General features: G+C 42.0%; 1 protein-coding gene across 1 annotated transcript in view; it reads left to right on the top strand.

The window, feature by feature from the left end:
- GUCY2C (guanylate cyclase 2C) overlaps window positions 1–19,171 on the top strand; it is a 68,686-nt gene extending 49,515 nt beyond the window's left edge. Inside the window, exons 18-27 of the mRNA XM_042945866.1 lie at window positions 192–329; window positions 1,093–1,181; window positions 2,871–2,962; window positions 5,705–5,863; window positions 9,794–9,986; window positions 11,477–11,651; window positions 14,130–14,228; window positions 15,879–15,973; window positions 17,412–17,488; window positions 18,589–19,171. Of these exons, the coding sequence (XP_042801800.1) occupies window positions 192–329; window positions 1,093–1,181; window positions 2,871–2,962; window positions 5,705–5,863; window positions 9,794–9,986; window positions 11,477–11,651; window positions 14,130–14,228; window positions 15,879–15,973; window positions 17,412–17,488; window positions 18,589–18,763 (1,292 nt within the window). The 3' untranslated portion in view covers window positions 18,764–19,171. The remainder of the gene's footprint in view (window positions 1–191; window positions 330–1,092; window positions 1,182–2,870; window positions 2,963–5,704; window positions 5,864–9,793; window positions 9,987–11,476; window positions 11,652–14,129; window positions 14,229–15,878; window positions 15,974–17,411; window positions 17,489–18,588) is intronic.
- Window positions 19,172–20,585: the final 1,414 nt, after the last annotated feature.

The raw sequence follows: 20,585 nt of genomic DNA, 5'->3' as shown, positions 1-20,585 counted from the left end.
TCAAGAGGCAAGTGTGCATTCTCTCCCTATCACCAGCATTAGCATAAACCCCTCAAAAGTTTGGGACGTTTAAGTTCAGGGCCACTCATATTCAGGGTGCATGGGATAGGGACTTAAAGAACAAAAACAGGTTGGAGACCTACGAGCCACTCAGCTCCCTCAACTTTGCAATCTCAATGCTGAACTCACAGACCTGTGGACAGCCCCGGAGCACCTCCGCCAGGCCAGCATCTCCCAGAAAGGAGATGTGTACAGCTACGGGATCATTGCCCAGGAGATCATCCTGCGGAGAGAAACCTTCTACACGTTGAGCTGCCGGGATGAGAATGGTAAGAGTTGGACTCAACCATCTGCCCTCTCTGGGAGCCTGCATTCTAGGCTGACCAAGACCCTCATCTCTTTGTGACCACAGCTCAGTCCCCTCATCTGCAGAAGTAATGGCATATCTCCACTGCACGTCACACAGGGGTATTGGAGGGGTTGACAGTAAGAATGTTAGAATGCTCTGAAAAGCATATTACATACCAGGTGTCGTTACTGTCAGTGTTATTGTCGGTTGAAGACTCTTGCCTTACGGTCTCCCCCCTTCCTTTCTGATTCTAAGAAAAGATGTGTGTCTGTTTAACACCTGAGCTACATCACTCTAGTGGCACAACATCTGTATTTTAGTTCTTACTGAGAGAAGTTTTTGTCACAGGTCTTCTCAAGGGGGAAATGCTTCCTTCCATTCATCCAACCCTTGCTTACTGTGTAATTATTATGTCCCAGGTCTTAACTCTCTGGACGGTGGGGGTCTAAGGGATGTAAAGAGGGCAGGCTAGACTCTTGGAGGAAAAGTACTAAAGGTAGTGGTATTCGAGTTAAGTTTCAGAGACTTAGTAACCTTAACTTAAGCTAATAACCCCCTGGGTATAAGTGGGTATAAGACCCCTCGCCTGGTGGTCATTCATTCTTTGAGTGCTTGCCTGTTCTCTGCCGTATTCTCACTGGGTACCCATCCAGGGTGGGTGAACCAATTCAGGGTCTGGCTGCTGCTAAAATTTGTTCATGCTGTATTCTTTCTTGTAATTTGCATAATTCTCATCCCATCAGAGAAGATTTTCAGAGTAGAGAATTCCAATGGAGTAAAACCCTTCCGCCCAGATCTGTTCTTGGAAACGGCAGAGGAGAAAGAACTGGAAGTGAGTGCATTTCCCTACATGAGTTTTGTGTGTTGCCATAACAAATTGCCAGCAACTTGGTGGATTGAAACAACAGAAATTTATGCCTTATAGTTCTGGAGGCCAGAAGTCTGAAATAAGTTGTCAACAAGGTCATGCTTCCTTCAGAGGCTCTAGGGGAGAATCCATTTCTTGCTTCTTCCAGAAGCTTCTGATGGCTACTGACTTCCCTTGATTTGTGGCCACAACACTCCAATCTCTGCCTCCATGGTTCCATTTTCATCTTTTCTGTCTATTCTCCCTCTACCTCCCTCCTGTATGAGGATTCATGAGACTACACTGAGCCTACCAAGGTGGTCCACAATAATGTTCCCATTGCAAGGTCCTTTACTGAATCACATCTGCACAAACCTCTTTTCCAAATAAGGTGACATGCACTGGATCCAGGGGCCAGGACTCAGACATTCTCTTTGGGCACCATCATCAGCCCCATGTCCTTTTCCACCTCTCCCAACTCAAGATCTGGCTTCTGAAGCACATATCGCCCTCTCAATTTTTAGGAGCTAAAAGATCAAGATGTCCATGTCATATACTTCTTAGGCTTATAAATACCACCTACTGATTAAAAAATGAATATGCCCACATCTGAAAATAATAGAAAAGTATATAGTCGTCCCCCCTTATCTACAGGGGATACATTCCAAGACCCCCGGTGGATACCTGAAACTGCAGATAGTACTGAACCCTCTATATACTAGGCTTTTTCCTAGACATACATACCTTTGAGAGAGTTTAATTTCTAAATTAGGCACAGTCAGAGACTGACAAGAATAACTAATAATAAACTAGAACAACTGTAACAATATAACAATATACTGTAATAGAAGTTATGTGAACATGGTCTCATTCTCAAAATATCCTTTTGTACTGTGCTCATCCTTCTTGTGATGATGTGAGATGATCAAGTGCTCACGTGACGAGATGAAGTGAGGTGAATGACACACGCACAGGCCTTGTGAGGTTTCACTAGGTTACTATGGACCTTCTGACGATTTGTCAGCAGTAGGATCGTTTGATTCCAGACCATGGTTGACTCAGACAAGTCGGGACTGCTGGGAATTGGAATCTTCTGGGGTGGAGCGTGAGCACAGGAAACTGGAAACCTCTCGGGGTGATTCCGCTGGTCGCTGTGGTTGGAAGCCCTTGCGGAAGAGATTCACATTAGAGTCACTGCCTCATACCCATTGCACATAAACCCTGCAAACTTCTGTAAAGCATTTTCTGCCGACAGTCCAGCCCCATCCAAACCCATATCACATTTTTCATTAATTTAGGGCCCAAGGGACGGGTGAGGCAAGGTGGTGTGGAGACAGACTGAGGGGAACTAAGCAATCTCAGCCTCATTGTCAGAGTTGAGATGTTTTAAAAATACTCCCTACCTCGGGGCGCCTGGGTGGCTCTGCGGGTTAAGTGGCCTACTCTTGGTTTCGGACCTGCGTGGGGCTCCTCACGGACAGTGTAGAACCTGCTTCACATTCTCTTCTCCCATCTCTCTCTCTCTCTCTGCCCCTCACCCTGGATTCAGGCTCTCACTCTCTCAAAGTAAAAAAAAACTTAAAAAAAAAAATAGTCCCTGCCTCAATTACTCCCATCAAGGGTAGAGAATAGGAGAGGATACCACCCCCTGAGCAAACCCCTTCTTTCTTCCAGGTCTATCTACTTGTAAAAAACTGCTGGGAGGAAGATCCAGAGAAGAGACCAGATTTCAAGAAAATTGAGTCTACGTTGGCCAAGATATTTGGGTATTGCTGAAATTTTTGCTTTTCCTCACTTATTTCAGATTTTTCTATTAATAGTTGACATCCAGTGGCACCTCAGAATGGAATGCCTGTTCTAATGAAAAACCCCAGACTGCAACCCCTGTCTCAAAAAAATTAAAATGAGATGGAGACCAACAGACCATTTTCTCAGGGAATAATCACTTGAAAAGTTAAATAGTCAAGGGCAAAACTTGCCTGATTAATATATAAACTCTGGCTGATCATAAATATGTCTGTTAAAAATCTAGTTCCCTGACCCTTCTGGAGGTAATTAGAAGTCTAGCACGAGTCCTGAGTATTTGCAAAGCCACTAGATCATTCTTAAGATCAAGAAGCTCTTAAAATCAGAAACTTTGGCCCTAGGTGCTTAAGCCTTGTGCCATGAATCAGATTTTAATTCAGCTTCCAAAATTTAAAAAAAAAACAAAAAAAGCACACAGTTATCCAGTAAGGTTGAATTCTAGATTTTCCGTGTTTTCAGTTAGAGTGAAAAAAATAACAGTGAAGAGATCAGGAGATCCAGCTTCTAGACGAGGGTCTGATAATAGCTTGCTGTAGGACATTGGGCAAAGTGCTTACCCTAACTGGATGTCAATTTTCTTTTTATTAAAACTGGACTTGAATAGGATGATTTCTGCAATTCCTTCCAGCTCTTATTTTCCATACTTCTCATTAAGTCAAAGATTCAGATACTTATTGAACCTAAAAGCCCAGGGCTGAGATGAGGTCAAGTGAAATCATGAAAGTGGTCATTGAAGGGTACATCTAATCTGTCATTTGTGTGGAAGGAGCAGAAAATAACAAATGATGTAATTCTTGCTCATTTTTTTATTTTTTCACAGACATTTTACTAAGATCCGATGAGACTGTATATGTGATAAGTGAAATGTAAACTCATGAAGATAAACTGGGCCCCTGATACATAGCCTTTAATAGGGTGGTTCTCAAACTTGGCTGCCCATTGAGATCACCAGGCAGCAGGGGGTGGGGCAGGAATGTTAAAAAAAACAACAACAGTGCCTGAGTCCTGCCCCAGAGAGTCTGATGTAATTGGTCTGGGGTGCAGGCTGGCATAGGGGTTGATAATAGCTCCTTGGGTGATTAGAATATGCAGTCAGGGTTGAGAAAACTGTTTTAATTGAATCAATTCATCACAAAGGGAGATCATCTATCTTTATTCCTTACACCTGCTCCCTCACCCAACTAGACTCTATACTGGTGGCTTCAAGGAGAACTCCCTGGGGAACTTGTTAAAAAATACTGTTTCATAATCCCAGACCTAGCGGTTTCCAGTTCTGTAGGTCTGAGGTAGACTCAGAATTGTATTGAAATTTTAACAAACATCCCTCCCCACCTCCTTCTCCTTGAGGGCAGAAGTGGTAACTTAAATCGTTGTTGTAATAATGCAATAGTAGTATTTATTCAACCCCTTCTATGGTGCTGTAGATGGTATAAACATTATCTCGATACTGAACAACCTTACAGACAGACAATGTACCTCCTGACTGAGCTCTGCACCAAGGCTTGCAATGTGTCCCAGCGTCGAAGAAAGCTTGCATCTTGTCGAAGTGTCCTTGGCCTAACAAGATCATCCAGAGTTAGGTTTTGTGCTTTAGGACCCAGTCTTTCTTTTTTTTTTTTTTCTTTTCATTTCTTTTTTCTTTTTTTTTAATGTTTGTTTATTTTTGAGAGAAAGAGAATGTGAGAGGGGGATTGGCAGAGGGAGACACAGAATCCAAAGCAGAGGACCCAAGCTTTCTGTTCTAAGGAGAAAACAGAAGGCTCAGCTTTGCTTTTCTCAGTCCTTCTCTTATACTTGTATTTATCACCTCTAGCGCCTTAAAAAAAAAAAGATTCTCCCTTTATTGTAAATCGTTATTAAAATTTTTTAATTTTAGAAAATAGGAATAAGCAAACAAAGGAAAAACATCACCTATTTATCAATAGATGGCTACTGGTTTTCAAAAATTAAAATTATAATTTTTGCTGTTTTATCAACTTTTCTACTTAATATAGAGGTAGCGTCTTTCTGTATCTTTAACTGTTCTAATTTGTATTTTATACAACGCATGAATATTCCCTCGTGTCGTAATATTTTCGTTACGTTTTGTTACTCGTTTGGGTTACTTTCAAACACTTGCTGTTATAGAGACTGCTGTGACTTTTCTGAAGTTACCTTTCAGCACATTCTTGTGGTTTCCTGTGGCTAGTTCCTAGAAGAAGTGCTGGTGAACTGATCAGTGTGTGTACTTTTAAAGCTTGTGACACATTTTGCCACACTGCCCTCCAGGAAGATCATAGTGGATGTTTTTCCTCCTTACCTCCACTATTACCATTACTCTAACATTTGGTTTTCTTTTTTAAAAATCTTGTGTCTATTTCTAGGGGCGCCTTGGCGGCTCAGTCGGTTAAGTGACCGACTTGGTTTCAGCTCAGGTAGTGATCTCACGGTTTATGAGATTGAGCCCCGCATCTGGCTCCTCATTGACAGCACAGAGCCTTCTTGGGATTCTCTCTCTCTCAAAATAAATAAATAAACTTTAAAAATATATCTTATGTCTCTTTCTATTTCTTTAATTTCTCCTGAGGCTAATTTTTTTTTAACGTGTGTTGACCGTTTTTATTTTATTTTTTGCTTTATAACTTTTTAATCACATTTGTCCACTATTTTACTGGATGTTTATGCTTTAATAATTTGTAGCAACTCTTTATTACTACCTACAGCCTATTTCACGACAAAAAAAATGAAAGTTATATGGACACCTTGATCCGACGTCTACAGCTGTATTCTCGAAACCTGGAACATCTGGTGGAGGAAAGGACGCAGCTGTACAAGGCAGAGAGGGACAGAGCTGACAGACTCAATTTTATGTTGCTTCCAAGGTAAGGCAGGTCCTCTTGCTGGTGTAGTTTCTCATGATTCCACAGCCATGCCTTCTTTCTTATAGCTGAAAGCGTCAGCATTTTCTTCTAGTATTGTTTTGTTTCCCTTGTATCTACATAAGATTGTTCCCTTTTGCACATTCTTCAACAGATTATTCGGTTAAAAAAAATACACATACCTTGCTAAGACTTGTTCTGGTTTGTACTGTAAATATCTAGAAGAAAAAGATTATTTTATTTTAAATTTAAATTTTGTTTTTAACGTTTATTGATTTTTGAGAGAGAGGGTGTGAGCAGGAGAGGGGCAGAGGGAGAGGGAGATACAGAATCTGAAGCAGGCTTCAGGCTCTTGAGCTGTCAGCACAGAGCCTGACGCAGGGCTCGAACCCACAAACCCATGACGTGACCTGAGCCAAAGTTGGACACTCAACCCACTGAGCCACACAGGCGCCCCAAAAAAAGTTATTTGCAAGCGGCTGTGTGTTGCCCCAGAAAGAGCATGGGCAGTGGAGTTAGCACGGCCAAGGTTCTAACACTTTGCCACTTTTACTAAGTCTGGGACCTGTGGCAGGTCACTGTCTGTCTCTCCCTAATCTCAAAATGGAAATTAAAATTTTCCTCTGGATTCTGTGAGCCATAAGGCACTTGTAGGCACTAACTACCCATTTCTTTTCTTCTTTTCACCTCAAAGTAGAAGCCAAATTACAAGGAGTAGGAACAGTCATTAGTGGAGGAGGTGGGGGCCACATATCAGATGCCTCATCACAGAGGCATCTGTGGGCTGGCGTCTGTTTTGTGAAACAGTATCACAGCCATGACATAAAGAGAAAGGAAGTAAGGTTGAAATCCCTATACAGCTTAAAGTTTTGTGAGTGTTAGTACTCAGATAATAACAAAGAAATGTTAAGAGAAGCAAGAAGTTAAAATATGGAGCTAGAAAACAGACTTTGGCCAAGGGGCCCTTAACTGTCACAAGTGAGCGGTAATGTTCTCTTCTCGTTCAAGTAGAATAAACTTTTGTTAGAGGAAGCCTAAGCTAGACAGTCCAGCATTGGGTGAAATCATGGAAGCTGAGGTCAGCTAGGCCTGAATTCAAACTGTGTTCCCACCACTGACTACCAATGTACAGTCTTGGACAATTACCTACATGATCTAAGCCTCAGTTTCTTTTGTACCTCACAGGCTAGCCCTAAGAATTTCCTGAAATAGTGCTCAGGATATAAAGTACTTAGCCCAGAGTCTGGAATGTCCATGGCTGTTATTATCATACATAATAGCCATGACTTTTAAATATAACTTGTGTTCATTATTGTTTTATTTTGAACCCATGCTTCATTTAGAGTATCAGCTCTATGTTAGTAAAAGGATGATTTTGAGATTGTATGAGCTGTTCTCTCAATAGAACAGTTTCTCTTTGACAAACCCGAGTGACGAGGGTAGGAGTTACCAACATGCTCTGTTCAGTCATCTGTGCCTGAAGGAGGCCTACTGCAGGACCTGTGTGCCCTCAGAATGCCAAAGAATAGCCTGGAAATGGTGCCCTGGTAATAGGCTGGAGCCCTTAATATTCCCATCAGAGATTGCAATTTCTGTCAGAGCTTCATAAATGCTAGGTTTAAGATGCATAATTCCTTGCCTGGCCTTCAGTGCTGAGTTGTAACAAAAACAACATCCAGACAATCTGGCTGCCTTTCCCAGGGTGTCATCATCCGTGGTTTTAACCAATACTGTTACTCAAATGATTTGAAACGGCTGGCTCGCTGCCTCAGATTTTTATCTCACCTTTGCTGTAATGTGCCACTTTGATCACTAGATGGTAGTTTTAACTTTTGAGTATAGTTGACGTACAATGTTATACCAGCGTCAGGTGTAGGACAGAGTGATTTGAGATTCTGTGTAGTACTCCGTGCTCACCACAGTAAGCGAAGTTACCACCTGTCACCATACAGCGTTATTGTCACGAGAGGTCTCCCATCCACGTACTAACCAGGCCCGACCCTGCTTAGCTTCCGAGATCAGACGAGATTGGGCGCGTTCAGGGTGGTATGGCCGTAGACATATTGTTACGATAGGATTGACTATATTCACTATGCTCTACTTTTCATCTCCAGGGGTAGATGTTTTATCGGATTGCCACAGGTTATATAACACAGATCTCTTCAATAGCTGCAGTACACCATGATTCCAGTGCAACTGTCTGGTAATTTATGTAAAAATATATTTGTAAAAGAAAATTAAAATGTACATGAACAATACCTAGAAGAATCAAAAAGAAATATTTACAGCAAGATTGTCAATAAACTAAGACTGCATGTAGGAACCAGATTCTACTTAACTGCTTACTTAAACAGTGCCTCTTGGCTTTTGAGATGTTAAAATAGAAGTTTTTTCTTCTTGTGGGAGGCCTTTCTAAGACATTTACTGTGTTCGCTAATCTGTGTCAGCAACAGCTTGTTACCAAAGCTCACTGTGTTAAGTCACAGCCCTTCATTTATCTACCAACATTCGTTCCTCTCTTTGCGTACTATTTCCCAAGCTTATATGACTTTTCAGATATAAGCAGTAATATGAAGAGCAAAAACGGTGAAATATCCAATTTTATGATTACATTCATGTATCCTTCAAAAAATTTGCACCCTTATATTGGGCATGTCAAGAAAAACCACCCCAGAAGTGACCTCTGAGAATCCAATCAGCCACACCAAAGGGGTGTTTCTTAAAGGTCCCAGGCTTTGTCATCACACCAATAGAAAAAAATTCCCTTGATGCTTTGGAGGTTCTCAAAAGGAATGTTGCCTGTCCTTGTGGTTAACGAGCTGTTTTCTGGGGGAATGGAAGACATTGCTATTTGGACACAATTGGCATGCTTCCAGATCATCCCCATCTCCATGAATATCCAAGGTCTGGGTCGTGGAGGAGATGCCGTGCAATAAAAAGACTGAAAGGCGGGAGGATGTTGCTGAGTTCTAATACTGCTTCTGCCATTACTGGCTGTGGGACCTTGTGAAAGTCATACTTTTTAAGCCTCAGGGTTATCAGTGACCTCTATGGCACCTCCCAGCAGCCATGTTCTATTCTAATGGTTCCATACTTGAGTCCTTTACAGAGCCATCCCAAGGGCAGACAGGGAGCACCCAGCCTCATGTCGGTCCTACTCCATTTTCTCAGTGAAAAGGCAATTGGCACATCAAGGAAGTGCAGTTCCTTCTTATGGTTCTGTCTTAATTCTGAGTCTGATATACCATTCCTTCTATCTCTGCAACAGAGGTATTCTAAGTTGCTTTATTTGACTTCTGCAGTTTTGCCATAATTTTAACATGTGTTTACATGGTGACTGACTTTGCTTTTTAAAGGACCCAAAAATATATCAAAGAAGTTCTCATTCAGAACATATCAAAGTTAATTTTTAAGTGCATTGTTCCTTTATAGTGATATGAAACAATACCATGTTAAATATGCTTGGGATGCAAAACCCTTGGCTCTGATGAAAAAGCCAGATCTGACAGCTGTAGTGATTTAAGCTCTTACATTAACGACACACTCTCCTCAGCTTCTGGATGTAGAGCAACATCTAGAAGAAGCTGACAATCAACAAAGTGGTAAAAAGTGGACAAGTATGTATACATATGAGGGTTACATAGGTACTAGAGTTATATGTACATGCATATAAGGGTTAATAGCCAAGTACTAAGTTAATGCTAAACCTGCATATATACATCTGAGTTCAAATACATGTATCATATGTGTATGTATATATTCTATTCCTATATTCAGTATGTGCAGCCTATCTTTGCTTCCTAGTCACTCCTTTCAGTGGAAATCCCAAGTCCTAGGATGCTTTGTGGACAATTACTACTGTCTCACAGATTTATGCGAGATAAGAAAAAAAATTACTGAAGTTGAAGGCATTTTTTTCCCTTTCTCATCTAGGCTGGTGGTCAAGTCTCTGAAGGAGAAAGGCATTGTGGAGCCTGAATTGTATGAGGAAGTTACAATCTACTTCAGTGACATTGTAGGTTTTACCACCATCTGCAAATACAGCACCCCCATGGAAGTGGTGGACATGCTCAATGACATCTATAAGAGTTTTGACCACATTCTTGATCACCACGATGTGTACAAGGTAACCACATGACCTCCCAGGCTGAAATGATTGTACCACCCCATGTCAGCAGAGCCCGAGTTGATTGGTTCCTATTATTACTCAGCTCTTATCCTCTCTAAGGTTTAATGAATTTGTGGTTGAACACGAGCTAAAAGTGAAGGGAAGTGAAAGAATAAGAAGGGTCAGAAGTCAAAATGCCCACATGACTTTAAGAAGCACTGTGAAGGAAACAACATAAAGGTCATCAGGAATGAATTTTAGCTAATAAATTTAGTATTCTCAAATCACCTTTTAAAGAAATGGACAGTGTTTAGACTGATTGCAAATGAAGCGGAGAAGACACTGGAGTTACAACAAGTAGAATAGGAATCTGTTTTTGTTGTTGTTGTTGTTGCTGTTGTTGAAAGAACAAGCATCATTCAAAGAAGATTAAAGGAAAACAGGGAGAACACCCTGTAAGTTCAGAACTGGATCTGTCACCTGACTAGTGGGCTGACCAGTTTCGGGCTAATACTGCCTGAGTCAGAAGAGTAAAGGACAATTGAATTCCCCCATTTTCATGTTGGAAAAGTAGCAGAGCATATGGAGCAAATAACTTTAGAAATAGAGCTCTTCATTCAAATCCCTCTTGGCCCTACCTAACTGCGACCTCATAAAATACATTTAATTTTACCTATCTGTAAAACGGGATGATACTAACACCGAACTCAGTGGGTTATTGTGAAGACTATTGAAATAAACCATATGCCTGAAATACTGTATCCTTACAAGTAAAGTTTAAAGGTCACTCATGTGACAGTCTGTCATAATGGTTATTACCCACATAGAGGGTGTCCCTTTTAGGATCTGTCCTAGCCCCATCTTCACCCTATGTAGGCCAGAAAGCCATATTAACAACAGTTCTTGTTGGATAGAAAATGGTTATGCCTTGCAGAGACGGTTGGCAAAGAGAAGTTAACTAGTCAACAAATGTGAACTATATGACCATGACAATAACATTAAAAGAGAGGTCATTTACAAAGAATAATGTTGGTAGGATACTGCTGATACAAATTTGCTTATTACAAGAAAAGTGTTTAGAATCACCATGCTATAAGAATGTGCATTACATCTTGGAGGAACCTACAATTAATTTTTTTTTTGTCCAAAAGGATATCAAAAATAAAATGTTAAGTGCTAAAGGTGACTTTTCTGGTAATTAAATGTTATACGCCATCATTCAGATTATAATGTAAACTTTATAGAATTGTTACCACATCTAGATTACTTATGTTATTATAAAGTACTCTCATATGGTCAAAATTACTTATCATTCATTTAACTAGACTATAAAACCGTGAAGAAATTTGCATAGATCTGGTCTTGAACTAGTCCCAGAAAAAGTGTACAGGGCTATGCTCCGACTGGGTTCTCAAAAGCTTTTGTTTTGATACGTAGTCAACTACTTGTTTTTAATTTCTTGTGCCTTTTGAAGGGATAGAATCACTAATGAGAAACTATTTCCACAGGTGGAAACCATTGGTGATGCCTACATGGTGGCCAGTGGTTTGCCTAAGAGGAATGGCAATAGGCACGCAATAGACATTGCCAAGATGGCCTTGGATATCCTCAGCTTCATGGGGACCTTCGAGCTGGAGCATCTTCCCGGTCTCCCAATATGGATTCGCATTGGCGTTCATTCTGGTATGGAGTTAAGCATTGTAGCAAATGGGAACATATAAACCTCTGTGCACCAACTAAATAAGAAAGGATAAAGGGTCTTAAGATGTGATTGATTTTCACATGAAGTTCATCCCATTACATATCCCGATATAATGAGACAATCCTTTGAGTGTTCTAGGGAACACCACCTTTTACAGCACCTCTGACTCCTGGAATGCTAAACACCAACCACAGACTGAAGTAACAGCCTCCAGATTTCTTCCTAAGTCCTCATATATATTATTTATTTCCTCCCCATCCCTTCCGTCTCCTGCCCCCAACTTCTGCACATTTTTTTCCCACTAAACTTTTAGAGTATCTTTCATGGATTAGATTATCTACAGGGGAAAAAATAGCTGGTAAAATTCCTATAATGAAAGGCATTTGTGTCTGCCTCAACCCCCTCAGTAGTACTGAAAGTACATGGATCACTTCAAAGACCATGAAAGATACTCAGCCAAGAATGTAGAGATTTGAGAACATGAGCTATAAATGTTATAGAAAAATATAGTTGGAGAGGACTCAGAAGTCATCTGGATTAATCTTTTATTGGGCACAAATTATCTTTATACATTCCAAGACAAGTAATAATACCGCTACTTTTAGAATAATCCCAGGAGTCCCTCAAAACTCAGTTTCCAAAGCCAACTCACTCCATCATTAAATAGTTAAAATGATTAACAGTCTTTCCTTGTGTTAAATCACACCTCCCTATACTTTCTTGCCATTGCTTTTTTTCTGCCCTCCAAGGCTCACAGAAGACTCAAATTACAGAAAACCCAAGATCACTCCAGACTCTGTGGCAAGAACCAGACCACTGCATTTGCGAATGTCATCCTGTATCCACAGTGCCTAGCACAGAGCCTGGCAGTAAATATTTCTTGATTTAGTAATGAACCAGTGATATTCTCAAAGTAACAGTAAATGGAAGTTAAAAATTTCTGCCATGTTCACTCTTCCCCAATCATGTCCACAACCATGTATTAGGGATGTTTCTGTGTACACAGGAGGGGACTTCTCGAGCATTTCCCTAGCCAGCAACAGCACGGGGTCCCTTTTCTGACCCATCACAAATGCCAGGCCTGAGGGACAGCAGCAGGGCTGACTGAACCAAGTCAAGGAGGCTGACTGAATCAAGTCAAGGAGGCTGACTGAACCAAGTCAACCAAGTCTGGTTCCTGGCCCAATCTCTTTTCCCCTGTGACCAACTCAATGTCTGAGCTCAGCGCCTGGGCCCACATGCCACCACATTGGGCTGGAATGATAATAGATATTAGGCACACATACCTGGAGAGGTTTAGGCCTAAGAAATTAGGAGGTTGCGGTTAAATACTGATAATTGAAAACAAGACTTAATATCTGCAGGAATTTCCTGCTACCAGGCCCTTCCCCAGCTTTATCTACTCCATTTCTGAAGTGAAGAGTCACCTGTAATTAGACCTAGCACACCGAAGGCACAGATCAGAGATCTCCTGACCAAGTCGCAGCCTCTATTGCTCCTTGCCTTCTGTAGGTTGTTCTGTTTTTGTGTGTTTTTGTTTGTTTTTCGGTTGGCTATTTTGTGCTGTTTTGCATTGAACCTCAAAGAAGGGCTCGGCACTCAAAGGAAGATCCAGTATTTTTATTCTTTTTCAATGTGTGTGGTCAGAGAATTTGTAGGATAAATCTACAAAGGAACTCATACAGATCAAAACCCAATAAGCCAACTAGAAAATCAATAGCTACCGTTATCCAAAAATCCAGTTTTGCGGTTTCTAGATTCATCTTGAACTTCTAAAATGTGTAACTCCTTGCATTCAGTCATTTCACACAAATGCTTCATGAACAACCCTTCTTCCCTGCCTAACATCCTGCTGTGCCCAGTCTTGCCTTGGGTTCTGTTCTTGTCAGGATGCCCTTGTGCCACAGCCCTCCCCACCCCCATCCCACTGCATTTCACGTGACGTGTGAAGTGCTCAGAGATGATTATGCCAAGTCCTTGTCTTCCGGGTTCTCCATCATTGGCTCACCAGGCCAAGAAATGCTACTCTGAGTAAATAAAAATAAACTAAAACAAAATTTGGCCATTGAGCCTTCCAGTGTACCAGGCCCTCCAGCATTTCAGAGCTCAGGGAAGTGTGGTATGGGAGAGTCTCCATTCTTCCTGAGAGCCTTCTATTGAAAATACTAAAAACAACTTCCCACATTTGCAGCGTGGATCTCTGGATATCTTCTTGTTTTGTGCAAATGTACTTTTCTGTGCTAGGGCAGAACACCTTCTAGAAGCTTGTCTTGTTCCAACCATATTTTCCTCATTGAATACATCCATTTAAAACAAAAGCCACAGCTCCTTTTTCATACTGCCATCGACTTCTATGTAAAATGAAGGATTCGGCACTGTGCCTGAGAAAGAGGCTTATCCACCTTAACTCCACACTGTGATTTCTGCCGTTTCCACTTCCTGCTTTCTGTGCATTTCAGGTCCCTGTGCTGCTGGAGTTGTGGGAATCAAGATGCCTCGTTATTGCCTATTTGGAGATACCGTCAACACAGCCTCTAGGATGGAATCCACTGGCCTCCGTAAGAAAGGAGATTGCTTTTCTTAGAGGAAGCTTGTGGCTTCCAGCAGAGGGGAATTACAAAATAAAATGCACAATAGGGACATACAAAGTACAAGGGAGATGAAGGAATGACCTTTCACAATGACTGGACGTGAGCCTGTGTCAATACGGTCCTTGCTGCATTTGCTTTTGTTGTTACCATTTACTGAGAATTATTGTATTCTTACTTTTTAGCTAAGTGGTAGGCTATTTCATTAGTTTTGGTTCATTTGAAATGCATTCAGGTATGCGCTACTTGGAATAGTTATGAAAGTTAGCATAGATCCATGCAAGTTAAAAAAAAAAGATTCAATGGGCTAGATATGGAGCATACACTGGTTCACTTTCCTATTCCAATTTAGTTTTCCCAAGAATTGGTTTTCGTAAAGAAAAATGTAAGTATTTATTATATGCAAAAGCCTATAATGCATTTGCCTGGCAGGGCAGAGACACCATGAGCTACATGCAGTAGATGCTCCATAAATATTGGTGACAGCGATAGTAACAGAAATATATAGAAGAGAGAAAGAGGGGTACCCGGATGGCTCAGTCAGTTATGCATCCGACTTTGGTTCAGGTCATGATCTCACGGTTCATGGGTTCGAGCCCCACGTCGGGCTCTGGGCTGACAGCTCGGAGCCTGGAGCCTGCTTCAGATTCTGTGTCTCCTTCTCTCTCTGCCCCTCCCCCACTCATGCTCTCTCTCAAAAATAAATAAGTATTCAAAAATACAATTTAAAAAAAGAGAGAAAGAAAGCTTTGATAGGCGTGGGTGGAACTTACAAAAACACAGGTGGTAGAGTGGTATTTGGGCAGTCCACCGACAGCCTGCTACTGATTTGTACTAGAAAATCATGGTGTAAAGGAAAGAATAAGGTTGGGGCCAGACGGATTTGGTTATAATTATAATGACAGAAGTCATTATCTAAGCTGGGGAGGAATCTACCTCATCTTTCTAGGCATCGGAAGGCTGAAGAAATAAATCGAGGATGGGATACCAAGCTTGCTGGAAGGGTTTCTGGAAGGAGTTGATGTGATGTATGCTAAGCCTCTGATACATGGCAGACAACATAGGATTGTGATTATTCGTACTATTGTCATTGTCTGTGGCACCCATTGAGGGAAAGTGCTGCACCAATGGTGGACCACAACGGGGAATGTCTTCACCAACTATTTATGAGAAGGATAATAGTATCCTCAAAGGGTAAAACTTAAGAAAATCATGACCCTCTAACTCCCTCCTGAGTCTCTACCTTGCTGCCCACACTTAAGCTGCTTATTAGAACTTATACACAGGGACCCAAAACCAAATTCCAGCTGTCAAGTTCCGTACCACAAACTAAACCCAAGACAAGGTGCAGGGGCTACCTCTCTGTGCTAGAGTGAGAACCTGTGGAGCACAACCTGAGGAACCCTGTCACTCAGCACCCCAAAAAGCAGTGCCAGACCCTCTTTCATCCCATGTGTGATACTTATCTCACTGATTGTATTTTTAAGTGTTCTTTCACTAAACCATCTCAGCTGTCAAGAACATCTGTAACAAATGTCCTGAATCAAGTGGAAACAAATGTGTTTGTATAATATTCTTTAAAATGGTTGAGATTTTCATTGATCAGTTTTGCATTTCCAGCCTTGAGAATTCATGTGAGCGGCTCCACAATAGCCATCCTGAAGAGAACTGAATGCCAGTTCCTATATGAAGTGAGAGGGGAAACATATTTAAAGGTAAGGGATCCGCAGGCAGAAGACCCAGAAAAAGCACTCACTTTGGCCCACCTCCTTGGAGAATGGACATCCAGTGGTCAATAATGTCATCTTCAATGAAGATGAAGAATCCTTTTCTGCCCTCCCCAGAGTGATCACCCATGATCCCCTGCAGGAGAAGCCACCACCAAAGAATGTGAACTCAGAACCCTTTAAATATTTTGAACTAGGGCCAATATGTTATAAAATGTCACCATCATTTCTTCCACATGCATCCAAGTTTTGTCCCCAAGTCCTCCTGCAAAGCCGAGAGCTAAGGTGTGGGACGGGACTTATTTAACTTAAGTCAAAGCCCCCATCTCCTCACTCACTTCCAGGCTTTCACTGCAAGATGCTGCTTCTCTCTAAAACCACCTCTCCAGGAATTGCTTCACCATTCTGAAGCTGGGGACCAGCTGTGGTCCCCAGACTTCTGATCCAGTGTCATCTGGGTGCTTTCTAAAATATAGATGCCCAGACTCTCCACCAGGCTTGCTGCGGAAGGCCCTCTGCGGATGTAGATCAGGAATCTGTATTTTTAATGAGTGTGCTCAGTGATCCGGTCGTACGCCAAAGTTTGAGAACCACCGGTCTCTCCTCTCCACGATGTTCCTCACATTCAGAACAGCTGCCCTCCAGAGCCACCAGATGTCTCCACTTGGCTCTCAGGCCACTTTTCAAAGGTCCTTAGAATCTTTTCACGATTGGTCTGAAGCCAACTACCAACTCTAAAATGATCTGTCTCCAGGAGCCCCAGTGCTTCTGGCCTTTACACTGTGACTGCAACTTGGAAAAGCCTCCTTTCGTGTAGACGTGTCCTAATATCACACTTACTTTTTGAGTCCTCCGTAAATACACTTTCTATACAGAACATTGCCACCCAAGTAGAAGCGGTGTCTAGATTACTGTGGTCCAAACACAGCCAGCAAACTACTGGCTTGAAAGACGAGTGATTTTTAATTTTTTTTAAGCTTAAGGTGGGTAACTAGCAAAGGGCTAGTTTTTGTGACAAAATCTTGTGGCGAAAAGGGCTAGAAGAAAATGTAGGTGATGAAAACCAGTTGAATTTCTTGGTGAAGCAGGATTGTACCTCAATTTCCTTCTTTTTTAATTTAGACTTCTTAAGATGTTCCTGTAGTGACATTTTGAAATGTCTTTGGGAAAAAAAGAGAACTCTTCTTTGGAAAAAACAAACATGTCTAGGGGGTGAGAGGCTTATTTTCAAAAAGGCACTTGGAAATGAAGATCTGTCTAGAGAGGATGAGAATCACATCAGGAACATGTGCTGTGCTGAAATGTAGGCAGTGATAAGAAACATGGAAGGGAAAGGTCTCTTGGAAATGACTATTTGTCAGAATGGTGGGCTGGAACTGACCTGTCTCCCTGGCCTCTGTGGCACTCACCTTGCTTGCCTCCCTAGGGAAGAGGAACCGAGACTACCTACTGGCTGACGGGGGTGAAGGACCGGGAGTACAACCTGCCAACACCTCCTACTGTGTAAGCTGCTGGGGGGTGGGTGTGGTGGGGAGGGGACAGGCGAGTGGAAGTCTTGGCTTTGACAGCTGTGCCACATACAAGGAATTTCACTGTGGGCAAAAAGCTTGGCTAGTGGCAATGATCTATTGAACAAGAGGCCAGGGACTACATACACGAGAAGTTTAGAAACCTCCCCCTCTGGCTGCCAGAAATGGGGTGTTTCAGGCATGCTCAGAACAGAGGGTAGTTGACCGCTCACCTCCTGCATGACAGGTTCAGGCATGAGTGGAGCATTGCTGGGGCAAAGAGGCACCCTATTCTCTACGGCTGCCAACGGCTCTCTGCTGGGCTGCTGGAAACGGGCCCTCTCCCAGCCCCAGGACTGCAGTTCTGCGTTTTCAGGTGGAGCTTGGGTTCTCCCAGAGAGGAGGAAGATGAGGTTTCAGGTCTAACGAACAGGTTTCAGTTCCCTTGAAGATGACTCAAATGACCATCCAATTGCACATTTCGTTGCTGCAATAAGTCATACAGCTGTTACTGTGGCTTTTGCTATGGCACAGAGACTCTGTCTTGCAGACCCCTAGATGCTGGACCCACATAGACGGCCAGCCTGAAGAGAAGCCAAAACAACCCAGATCTTTTCTGGGCCCCAGGTCCATTTCAAAGTCTTGAAACCCACCATCCCTTCTAAGCCTTCCTCAGACAAGAGCCACGCTCCAGGATGTGTGGGACCAAGTCCTCAGGCTTATGTTGCAGGGGCCTTGCATTGTCGTGGCTTCTTTTCTCCTCCCTGCGGTGGCTTGCGTAAACCTCACTGCACTTCCAAATCAAGCAGCGTGTTGTTTCAGTTTGAAGTTGAAATATAATTTTCCGCTCAAAATATATTCTGCTCTTTCTCCAATTACACAGAGCAGGGATGGCAGCTCTTTTAAACTTGTCAAAAGCAAGGCTCATTCTGTATTCTCCGGACTCCCGGTGTTTGGTGCAGAATAAGCATTCCGAATAAGAATTCGATAAAATAAGCATTCTTTTGTGTAAACTGAACTGATTGTTCTGGAGCTAAGGAATATTCTGTGTGAATTGCTGAGAAGTGCCATTTTTTCTCCCCACTCTCTTTCCAGGGAGAATCAGCAGCGCTTGCAAGCCGAATTTTCCGACATGATTGCCAACTCTTTGCAGAAAAGACAGGCGGCGGGGATAAGAAGCCGAAAACCAACACGGGTGGCCAGCTACAAAAAAGGCACTCTGGAATACTTGCAGCTGAACACAACAGACAAGGAGAGCACCCATTTTTAAACCAAAATGAAGTCCCAGGACTCCGCAAATTAAGTACAGCCTCACTTAGACAGCGGCCTCAAGTGTCCCAGAGACCTAATGCAATAGAAGACTTAGATACTACACTCTGCTTCACCTTGGCTGCCCTGTCTGGAACACAGACTTGCCTCTATGAATCAGATGTGCGCTCTCAGCACAAAAATTACCTTTTACTCTGGAGTCTGACCTCAACAGTGACTCCAGGGAGCTTCCACCTGGGAAAGAAGAGGAATGGATGTACTATCTCTAGGTTGAAGAGATTGTGTTCTTCATCTGTTTTGTTTTCGTTTTTGTTTTGTTTACTGACTCATTTTCCTTCTGTATTCATGAGAGAAGTTTTTTAAATTGTCACAATTATATCTTAAATAACTTTTCTCCATTAAACTATATTTAACTCATAATTTTTGCAGAAAGTATGCTACATGTTAGGCAGGAATAAAAGTTAAAAATTTACTGAGTCTGTGAATGTGTTTCCACCTGCTCCAGCCATTTCCCTGAAATGCTACAGCCATCGTCTTGTGCTTGCTGAAAAACTGTGCTTGCTAAATTCCCCAGCACTGAAGTCAGGCAAAACCAGCACTGTTGCTCGGGGCCAAAAACCTTGATGTTAGTATCACCTGCTCCACATGAGGTGATTTTACATCTAGCCTTCTACCACGGGAGGCGGGACCTACAGTTGTCTCCGGTCTGAGACAAAGATCAAATGTTACTTCCCGGTAAACACAAAGTCCAGTAAAACCTTGGATTGTGACTAACTTGTTCTGCATGTGTTCTACCAGATGAGCAAGCATTTCTAATAAGTTTTAACTTGATAAACAAGAGATATCTTGCAATACAAGTAGTACGTGACACCCAATGTCACCTGATCACAACTGAGCCAACGGTTCTTTTCTCTCTCTCTCTCATTGCAGGATTGTGGGTGACCGTCCCCCATGCTTGGATGCTCAGTCTCAGGGCTCAGTGTTTGGCAGAAATCAGTGACTTTTTCAGAACATTGGAAGGTGCCCACAACTGGCACTAGTATATTTTTTTGTCACTTCAAAGCACCTTTGGACAGTCCTTTGCTTTTCCATACAAGAGTAAACTTAGGAATGCTTTGCTTTATTCTAGGTCATTGGATAGGTTTCTTGTTAAAGTTACATACAAAGAAAAAGATTCCATTGAGCCAATAGATAGCAGTGAATCCATTATTGATAGTGAAAATCGTCCTACACAATCGGCTTTCTCTATCTTGTCTCCCTCATACCAGCCACGAAGGTTTTCAAAGGTAAGAACAGGTTAATTTAAGTTTATTTATATTTTGTATTTTCTTTATTGTATTATATTACAGTATTGTAATCATTTTTATATGAATATTTTTGGGTTGTGGAACGAATCATCTGAGTTTCCATTATTTCTTATGGGGAAATTCTCTTTGATATACAAGTGCTTTGGATTACAAGTGTGTTTCCAGAACGAATTATGCTTGCAAACCAAAGTTTTACTGTACTTTAAACTCTGCAACTATCCCCTTCCTGCCATCCAGCAGCCATCTTCTCCCCCCTTTTCCTGGCACCCCAACATGACTCATTTGCTTAAAATCTCGGGGGGAAAGACAAAAGACAGCTGGTGTTGAGTAGAGTAGAATCGGCAAAGGCAAGAACAAGTATGTAACACTTCTGCCACTTAACCTTCAGAAATCAGGTGCTTCGACCATATTACTCCTACCCCAGCCTCTACCACAAAAACCACTCCAGAGATTAGGAAACATGTTATGTCTTCTCCATCACCTGGAAAAACATAAAACCAAAAATAGTAAAATATA

Source organism: Panthera leo, chromosome B4 (genome assembly GCF_018350215.1).
Source record: "Panthera leo isolate Ple1 chromosome B4, P.leo_Ple1_pat1.1, whole genome shotgun sequence".
NCBI classification, from domain to species: Eukaryota; Metazoa; Chordata; class Mammalia; order Carnivora; family Felidae; genus Panthera; species Panthera leo.
This window is presented reverse-complemented; position numbering and strand designations above follow the sequence as displayed.